The 10,337-nt window shown below is 34.2% G+C and overlaps 1 protein-coding gene across 4 annotated transcripts; it reads left to right on the forward strand.

The window, feature by feature from the left end:
- Window positions 1-786: 786 nt before the first annotated feature.
- LOC132192127 (zinc finger protein) lies at window positions 787-6,581 on the forward strand. 4 transcript variants are annotated; one of them, XM_059607357.2, is made up of 6 exons: window positions 787-995; window positions 2,840-3,678; window positions 3,813-3,969; window positions 4,716-4,803; window positions 6,058-6,124; window positions 6,223-6,581. In XM_059607357.2, the coding sequence occupies exons 3-6, from the start codon at window positions 3,861-3,863 to the stop codon at window positions 6,274-6,276; spliced, it is 318 nt and encodes a 105-aa protein (XP_059463340.1). In that variant the 5' UTR covers window positions 787-995; window positions 2,840-3,678; window positions 3,813-3,860; the 3' UTR covers window positions 6,277-6,581. The 4 variants fall into 4 exon arrangements, with proteins under 4 accessions (XP_059463340.1, XP_088367304.1, XP_059463341.1 ...); XM_088511178.1 differs by having other exon boundaries at window positions 3,818-3,969; XM_059607358.2 differs by lacking the exon at window positions 2,840-3,678 and having other exon boundaries at window positions 3,818-3,969.
- The last annotated feature ends 3,756 nt before the right edge of the window (window positions 6,582-10,337 follow it).

Genomic DNA, 10,337 nt, shown 5'->3' on the forward strand with positions numbered 1-10,337 from the left:
TCCCAAATTCTCCCCTCAATACTCTTGAAAGAACGGATTCTAGACCGGCCAATCAAAGACGGAAGGCCTAGGTACTTCTCATAACATTGGGTGGAGTTGACCCCTACCACTGATTTGATAGCATCCCGAAGTTCCCAAGGGGTGTTTTTGCTAAAGAATAGAGACGTCTTCTCCATATTGAGTCTCTGTCCTGAAGCTTTCGCGTACACATCTAGAATCCCTTACATTCTTGACCATTCCTCCAGGGTTGCCCTGCAAAATAGCAAACTATCATCTGCCAAAAAGAGATGACTTAGTTTCACCCCGCTCCTTGTGATTGGAAACCCCGAAATCTCCTTATTAGCCTCAACCTTACTTAGTAGATTACTAAGCCCTTCAGCACACAATATGAATAAATAGGGTGACAGAGGATCTCCTTGACGGAGTCCCCTCGTGGGTTAAATATGCCCATGAGGTTGTCCATTAATCAAAACAAAGTATGAGACCGTACGCACACAAGTCATGACCATATCCACCTATCGTAGGGTGAAACCCCCCCTCTTAAATGGGAGTAATATTAGAGACCATCTTTTTATTTTATTTTTATCATTTTAAAGCTGATGTGGCTTTTAAAATCACTATTAAATTTTAGATGAATTATACTTAAATTTTGATCTAATGGTGATTTGAAAGTCACATCAATTTTAGAAAGATAAAAAGATGGTTCCTAACATTTCTCTTTAAAAAATAAAATAAAATAAAAACTTTGTTCTTGTGCGCATCTAGCCACGTCTGCATAATAGGGGGATGGCATACGTTTGACCTTCCGAGTTCTTTAGATACAAGAAATTCCGAAAGAATCTTATATACTTTTTTCCTTCTTGATTTTCAAATCACTCCCTTGTGCATTTGCAAAATTCTCGAATCTTCAAAAAAGATCGTCTTTCTTTTTCGAGTTCAACCCAAAACGCTTCCTTCACAGACAGTCCACATGGTTCAGACTTGAACTCCGAAAGGTATGCCCTCCTTCCCATCCTTCTCTTTATAGCCTTTAAATTTCTTTTATTTTTCTTATTTTATTTCCTTTTTTTATTGTCTCTTTGAATTATATTCTGCATAATTTGATGTGGGTTTCATTGTTTGTCGATGGAGATTTCGTGATTTTTTTTTTTTTTAATTTTTAATTGCATTTTTAATGCTATGAAGTTGTGGGTTCCTTTGGTTTTTGCTTGTACTAGGTCTATTGTCAGTTGGTATATCGAGCTTGTTTGTGATAGTTGATGAATATGCTTGTAGATATCCTATCGAATAGGGAAAAGTGAGCCACATAAAAATCTTATGCTCAATTGATGTGTATGTGTGTTGCTATCTTACCTTAATTAATAGATGATAGTAAGGCACGTTTATCTGTGCATTACCAATACAAGAAGTGAACATAATCTAATAATAGGTGAAAAGAATGCGCTCACAAAAACTTTTCCGAGTCTTTATTTGAAAATGTTGAAGTGGGATGTGGAAAGGACTGAAAAATTACGGGCTTTTCACTTTGTTTAGAGGTCTTTTAATTACCACTTAAGAAATTGTTTCTTGGATGTTGGAATTTTAGGAGTTAGTGATGGTAAACAATATAGGCTCGAGATGCATGATTGAAGGAAGATTTTGGCTAGCAAGAATGAACTTCTATTTTCTGCTTGCCCATCTGATGCGGGACAAACAATGATCACAACAATACATGGTGAAATTAGGGAAAAGTGAGGAGAAAGAAGCTAAAAGAAGAGAGAGAGAAGAAGCTAGAAAGAGAGAAGCCGGTAAGCCGGGAAAGAGAGAGAAGATAGAAGAAGCTAGGGCAAAGAGAGAAAGAAGAGGGCAAAGGGAGAAGAATCAACTCTTCATTTTTAATTCTATCAAATCTGCCTCCATTGGTGTACAAAGCATGCTTAAATTGACTCACGGCTAAACCCTAGGGCAATGCCAATTTATTGACTTACTCACGTCCTGTGTTCTTGGGTTGCGCCCCTCTGCGCTTTTTGGTATATACAACATTACTTATAAAAAAAAAGCATAGGCAACACCATTTATTGAATTACCTAAAATAATATCGGTCGACGCCCATTTATTGAATTGTCTTAATTTATATTTATTTTAATTTTCAAGAGTCAATGTATTAAGTGTTGCCCTAAATTATTTTGGATAATTTAATAATGGGTATTGCCAAGTTAGGTAAGTTAATAAATGGGCGTTTCCCTAGAGTTCAATCAAAGTCTATTTAAGCATGCATTGTACTCCAATGGAAGGGGACTGATAGAATAAAATTATGAGAAAATGATTTTCTCTCTCCTTCTCTTCTCTTCTCTTCTCCCCAACTTCTTCTCTCTTCTCTCTCTTTCCTTGCTTCTCTCTTTCTAGCTTCTTTCTTTTTTTTCTCTCTCTCCTCTCTTAGCTCCTTTCTTCTCACTTTGTTCTAAATTACTGTGTAAATTTTGTTATTATTTTGTTGCGCGTCACCATGACCATTGACAGGTTTTCTTCTCATTTCATGTGATAAGAATGTTTTAGTTGTCTTTCCAAATTCGAAAGTCTCTTTCCATTCAATAATGTCCTAAGTGATCAAACGAAGTGGGGAGCGATTTTAATAGAAATATCGTTGTCTTTCTCTTCAATTTTCACCCTAAAGTTTAACAATTGTCTATTCAACATGTTAAACTTGTTAAGATGCTCAAACATATCTATATCTTCCTCCATCAGTAAACTATATAATTGTTTTCTTATGTATAGATTTTTGTCATCTGTTCTTCAATTTTTGCCATATTTTCTTAGGTTTTTCTTTATCAATAATATGATGTATGTCTTCATCTGATAGGTTGAGATGAATTGCCCCAGTAGCTACCATCCATCTCCTTCTACTCATCATTGTTGATCTTCTGTCATATCTTTGCCTTTCTCAATAACATCTTATAGACTCTTTTAAACTCTTTGTTGAATAAGGATATTGAGAAAGAGAGAGAGAGAGAGAGAGAGAGAGAGAAGTTGTGTTTGCCATTGCACTTTTATACTTCAAATTTTGTACTCGCCATAATTACCTTAATTGTTGATCTAAACATTGAACCTTAGCTCTGATCACATATCGTGGGGAAATTCACACTTTTGAGAGAGAGAGAGAAGTTGTGTTTGCCATTGGACTTTTATATTTCAAATTTTGTACTCACCATAATTACCTTAATTGTTGATCTAAACATTGAACCTTAGCTCTAATTACATATCCTGGGGAAATTCACACTTTTGAGAGTTTTTTAATGAGACCATAAATATTGTACAGTGGGATAACTCAACCAAAAACTTAAATTTTATATGTTTGAGCCAATTTATATTATATTTAAGTGTAACGACACTGGAAAAAGCGCTAGCCATATCTGCGATATGAATCCAAAAGGACTAGTCAATTTGGACTTGCCGTAGAATTCATTATAAAGCCCAGTTTCACTTAGTAACTAGGCAATGTGAGACTTAACACTCATGATTATCTTTATAAACTATCTAGTCTATGTGGGCTACTCTTCATCTTCCTCCTATGGGATCGGAGTGTTACAACTATCAGTCTTGAATTTGACATCTAGAAGCTGCAAATTAGTTGGTTAGATATTCCTAGTTACAAGAATGAGCAAGCTCGAGGCAGATTTATATCTCATTGTGATATTTCAGGTCAATCTCCAGTTTTTGAACTTCTTTCACCTCACTGCATGACATGCTTGTCCCTTCTGGTCAATATCCAGTACAATGGATTTCTTTCTTGTAAGCTGATGAATTCTTTCTCCATCCTTTAACTTTTTGTGCAGTGTAGTGGTTTTGAAGGCAATGTTTGTTGAGACTTGAGTTTGGAGACAATGGAAACTAATGGTAGCAATTCTAGTTCCCATGAAAATCGACCTTCGGGAGGATCAAATAATTCTAGCACAGAGAAGCCCAGCGAGAAAGAGATATTTGTTAACCATGGTATGTCTATTAAGGGAAAGCTTGTCTTTGTTGTATATACCGTATAATCTGCTTTCAAGGACTGTGATAGTAGTTATCAGTCTACCACTAGAAAAGGTTCTTTTGGGACATCGTCGAACTTATACTAAAACTGACCTTTTCAATGTGCATGGTTAGGTGAAGACTTTAGCGGGGTGACCTGAATCATAGATAATAATCATAAAGTGATAAATTGTTGGAATTAGTATGCTAGAAATCCATTTCCATGTTCTTTTGTTCCTCTGTAATTATATTTAAGACTGGAGAACATGCTGATTGAAAGTCTATAATTATGTTCATGATGCTATTTGGTATATTGCAAAATTGACGAAGTAATCCTGAGTATGTTTGAACACTATTCAGCAGCAAGCATTTGACGGTGTTAAATACACACCAAGGGTCTGTTTGTTTTGACTGAATATGAACTTTGTATGATGGAACCACTGCATTTTAGGATGAGGTGAGAATAAAAGTTTGTGTGGGAGTGTTATGGGCTGTTAGTAATGGTGAGTATGAGATGACCGTAGCACTCTATATACGAACTTTCCCCAAGACTTGTAAGATGTCTATCTGGCTACTTATAGAACTTCTTGTTTGCTGGAGGTTTGCTGATGCACTTTCTTGTTACTACTTAATGCACTTAGTGCTGTTGAAAAGTCCCTTCTTCCCCCTCGTTAGAAGTTTTGAAGTAAAAGCCTTTGCTTCTGATGGGTGAACTTACTGTGCAGCTGAGATATCTTGGCATGAGAGAAGAAAAGAATGGGTTGGTGACCAGTCTAAAAAATCACGAAGAGCACGAAGAGAACCGATTATGAGGTATATACATCTTTTAAATTTTTTTCAAAATTTTACTGGATGTTGATGATTAAAACACTTTGGCAGGTGCCAGTTTTGTAGTCCACTGCCACAATTTACTTTCTCTGACCTGCTTGGTGATCTATGTCGATATACTTTTCGTTTCTTTCAATTATAGCAACATCAGGAAAATGTAGCACGCATATGCATGTGCACACGTCTACTTGCATAAAACCATTAAACTAACCATTAATTTTCATGTATATTTGCTTTCCCGGTTGTTGGGTTGGGGATTCATTATCCTCTCAAGTTCTGACGTGAACTTAATAGTTCTGCCAACCTTGGTTGGAACTTTACTTGTGAGTTCCCTTTGCAATTCTGAGATGAAGATGGATTTATATACATCCAAAAGCTGGAAGCCTTACTTTATTAACTTTTTAGAAAGGATAAAAAAGGTTACCACCATATCCTTGATCCATATAGTGAAGGAATTTGGAGTCAAAAAATTAGAAAGGATAAATCGGAGAACATATAAATTTTAACGAAATTTTATTACTTATCAAAAAATAATTGGGGAGAGAAATGGGACAAAAGCCATGCCGATGTTGAATGGAAAGTGCTTGAAATGAGATGTGTTCGTCAGTAGGGTACTCCATGGGTGGTCTAAAACGGAATGGCCTCTTGTGAAACATCAGAAACCCAACCATAAAATTTAATTTAATCAAAATCTGGCATGGGATGGGATTCATGCATCCTTGTTTCTATGTGCTTTGTGAGAAATAAATATGAAATCCCTGCTTAAATGTATGTGACAAAATAAATTATTGTACCATCATGACAAGAATTCTTTAAGATGTAACTTTTAGTACAAGGAAAATAATGCTCCCAACTTCTCACTCACATTTATCAGGCTTTGTTTGTACCTTTCTGTTCACCAAAGTTTTCCGTCAATCCTTGATTCTAGGTTTCTTTTAATGGAAAACTGGGTCTGGACTTTCTGACATGTTTAGTGTTTAAGAAAGGGGATCTTGAGAGAGAGATTTCTGCGCTTCTCAGTAGCATATTGATTGACTAACCTTTTGTTTTTCACCTTAAACATATGAAATCTATTAATATTTGAAGTAGGGTCAAAAGCCTTTTTTTCTTAGTTGCTTGAGAGGTGGGGTTTTTTGGGTAAAAGGGAGACACAAGAATCAGCATCATAATCGTGTATGTAGAATTTTATGAGGAGGTTCATATAGATAACCATGTAATGTTGTGTATGATCTTTTGCAGCTGGACCACTACTTACGAAGATTTGCTTTTATCTACTGAACCTTTTCAGCAGCCAATTCCCTTAGCGGTGAGTTCCGTAGATACTCTCGATCTTTTTCCTTCTTCGCATTCTCACTTTTGGAACAATGTTGATAAGGACATTATATTACTTCATGGATTCTTCAGGAGATGGTTGATTTTTTAGTTGACACCTGGAATGAAGAAGGCCTGTATGACTAGCTAATTGGAATTGTCTAGTGGTCCGAAGAATTTTGCACAGTTTTGTTTGTGCAGATTGATGATGAAGCAGCCATAGGTTATAAGAATTTAGAGTTTTCTTTGTAGAAGTCATTGCACAGGAAATTTGGGTTAAGAGTTCAGAGACATCTAGAGGACTGCTAATCTTATCCCCAGCTAAGCATTTGTGTATTTTAACTAACCAGTTTTAGAGTAAGGTTGCTTCAGATTTTGGGCAAATTTACTTCTTGCTCCATGTGAAATTCTGTCATGCAATTGTAATTGGAGGTGTCGAGATTATTCATTTATATAGTTAGTCTATTATTATTCTAAAAGTAGCAGCATGCATATAATTGCTATCTTCGATTGATCAGCTAAGGGCCAAAATCATAGGAGTTTCTAAAATATAATTCGAGTCAAAGTAGGGATTTAATCTTGTCGAGTGGAGTATTGAATGTTTGAATTCGATTCATCAAATACTTACACGGGGTTGAGCTCGAGTCGAGCTTGACTGACCTGCTCGTATGAAATTAATTAAGCTCAAACTCAGCTCAAGTAAGTTGAGTTTGATCACGAGTCCATTAGTTTATTTATAAAATAACTTCAATAGGGAGTTTGCATAAATTAGGTATTTTGTGCTCTTTAATAATAACTAGCCAAGTCACCTTATAGTACCAAAACTCACTAAGACAAAAACACTAGAAGCTCGTTTGGTTCGCGGAATGCGTAGTTCATTAGGAAATGGGGAATAGAAGAGGTTAGAATTGAATAATTATTCAAATTTTCTAGTTTGGTAGTAACACATATTTCGTAATTGGAATTGAACTAAAATTATTAAAAAGCCCATTTGATTTCTATTTTTTCCAAATCTCAAATTTAACAAAAAAAAAAAAAAGACAAAAATGGTTAAACATGTGGTGGCCAAGTCCCGACCACCCTCCCAATGGGCCTTCTGTGGGTGGCTGGCAGCCACATGATTATTATTATTATTTTTTAATATTATTATTATTATTATTTTAAGTTTGAAAAAAAAAAAAAAAAAAAAAAAAAAAAAAGGGTTTTTTTCGGAAAACCTTGTCATTCCCATAAAAAATAGCTATTTCTCTTATTTTTAATAGAAATAGCTATACTTGTGTAGATGAGATTAGTCATTTCCATAGGAATAACTATTTACTGGAATAGACTTCTATCAAACAAAAGAATGATTATTCCATGGGAATAGCAATTCCATTCTAGTGGTCTATTCCGCAAATCAAACGGGCCCTAAATGATTTCTTCTTATACCCATCTTTAGTGTAGTTGATTCTCTTGAAAAATTATCACAATAAAAATGGAGCCCTAATGATAGCAAAAACCATATAGTTTCACAATATTGCGATGCCTAATCTTCCCAAGAGTTGGAGCTTGTTTGTTTACCTGTTTTGGAAACAGTTTTCTGTTTCCAAAATAGCAAAACATGTTTCTTTTGTTCATTCTTAAAAACTTACATCATCACATTGAAAATTTACAAATAACACGTCTATGACTATAACATGTCCAAAAGGGACAAAATTATGAACAAAAAATTTTAATTAATACGTACGTGTCCATAACATATCCAATAAAGATAAAATAGCAGGTTACAAATTTATTAGAAAAAATAAAATAAAATAAAATGTCCATATGCTGGCCAACGTATTACACTACTACAGTCTAAAGAAACTGCTCCACTACATGAGGAATCCAGGCTAAAGCATATCATAGATAGTGCTCCATAGAATAAAAAGGCATGGTTTAATGATGAAAACACATGGGAGAAATTCTGTCAACATTAGCTTAAAAGATTTTAAGATTGGGATCCAGCTGCACCAGTTCCAATACATTTTATTTGGATAGTTCCTTTTAAATGAATGGTTTAGATTGTGACAATAAATTTTTTAATTTTTTTTAAAATGAATGGCTGTTGAGGTGGCCAAACCATTCCCTTAACTACAGGAGTGGTTCAACCACTTACAAAAGCCGATTGAGAGTGGTCGAACCACTCCCTTGACGGTTCGGCCACCTACATGTCATCCTAGATTGCTTCTTACCTTCCCACATAGAACTCTCTCTTTCTCTCTCTCTCATTTTCTGTTCTCATGTATATGCAATGATTGAACATATAACAGAAGTAGACATTATCAATGTGCTTACGTGCTCTAGTTATTATTTTATATAAGAAGGAAAATATCTAAATGAGAAGAAACAAATATGAATAATGTCATTTGACAATAAAAAATTATGGATATTGTTCTCATCATCATGTAGAAATATATAAAATGTGAGAGATCAAAAGCAAAAAAGAGAAATAGAGAGCACAAGAATCAGGGCTAAATCTTCATCAAACTCTTAACTAACTTAGGCATCGAAAGTATCTTTCGCAAGCTAACTTTGGTAAGCTTATAAGCCATTTGTTTCATTGATTTCATGTCCTCTTTGGTGTGGAATTGGCCATGAAAATTTAAGTCAGACGAGAGGTGAGGGTCGACTTTTCACCATAGTTTCTTGAATTCGCATGGAGCGAGCGTTTTACACGGATTTGAAGTTTGCCTGATAGGTGACAAGAGTGAATACACAAATGGTCATGCTTTAAAGAGGTTTCCTGTCATTAAAAATTAAAAAAAGAATAAATAAAGAAATAATCATGTGCTTATCTCTTATTGCTTGTTACTATATAAACATTATGTTTCAAGGGAGTTTGTAAATACAATATCCACGAATATAATAAGTTGACTAAGTTAATTGGATAGAGAATATGAAGAGGACTAACAAAAAAGGTGATTGATGTTGAAATGTTCCAAGTGAAGTGCTTATGTTTTCTTTACTTGTATTAATTCTTTTGTTGCTGCTTGGTGGGCAAAAGGAAGGGGACAACTAAGGCTGCTGGTCCAACTTAGACTTTCATTCAAATGGAAATGGAACAAGAATTCCTGAATTTTCTTCCTCTTTCATTGGAAGTTTCTTGAACCGTTAATGACGGAACAAATGGTAGTACCCCATACTCCTTGCTAACTTTGACAAACAAGAAAATACATTAAAAAAAACAAATTATCAATCCAACTGCGTTACGGATATTATAACTTTTACTAATTCATTTTCCTTTGCATAGTATTTTTGCATAAGTTTCTCAAAAGAAAGAAGAAAAAAAAAAAAGTCCAATAATACTTGTCAAAGAAGAAGAAAAAAAAAAAGAAAATTCCAACAACTAAAGTCTACTCCACATGGGTGTGTTGTTAGCAATAGAATTGAGGCTCTTTTAGGAAGTTTCAAAGAAATGGGCAATCACGAGTGACTCTTTTCATTTATAGCCTTAGTGATGATGGTTACAATGTGAAAAGCGGTATATGAATCTTTCTTCTAGAAAATTTTTAAGCTTAAGATTTAGATATTTTAAAATTTTAAAATTATATCAAAAGCATCATATTAAACCCAAAGAAGAGAAGTTTGAATTTTTTAAATTACAACTTTAAGAATAAGTCCACCTTAAAATCTCTTGCATATTACTCACAACCTCCAGAAATGCAAAAACTTTAAATGACTCTTTGGAGACCTCCTATTTGCTCATATTGAGCTCACCATCTTTTCAACTTGTGCACCATTTTAACTGCTCCTTAATCTTTAACAATGCTTTGTTTTTTTTTTGTTTTTTTAAAAAAAAAAAAAAAATTAGGTATCTCTCATTAGCATAATTATATAGCCAATAAAAAAAAGGTAATAAATATTTTTTAAAAACAAAAATGGTAATAAAGTTGTTAAAGAACAAGAATGACAGATTTTGTACTCCCATTTGCATTTGGACATAAATTTCCTTCAAACCGGTGTAGAGGAAATATCCTCAAACGGTCAAACCCATGTAAAATAGTGCTAAATGTTTATAAACATTTAGAAGGCACATTAAATTTAGTCTAAATTTGTAAACTGCTATTAATAAAGTTAAAAATTTAAAGTGTATTTTAAATGTTTATAGACACTTTGCATTATTTTACATCGGTTGAATAATATTTTCTCCATACCGGTTTGGAGGAAATTTCTATCATTTGCATTTT

Source organism: Corylus avellana, chromosome 10 (genome assembly GCF_965113065.1).
Source record: "Corylus avellana chromosome 10, dhCorAvel1.hap1.2, whole genome shotgun sequence".
Taxonomy (NCBI): Eukaryota; Viridiplantae; Streptophyta; class Magnoliopsida; order Fagales; family Betulaceae; genus Corylus; species Corylus avellana.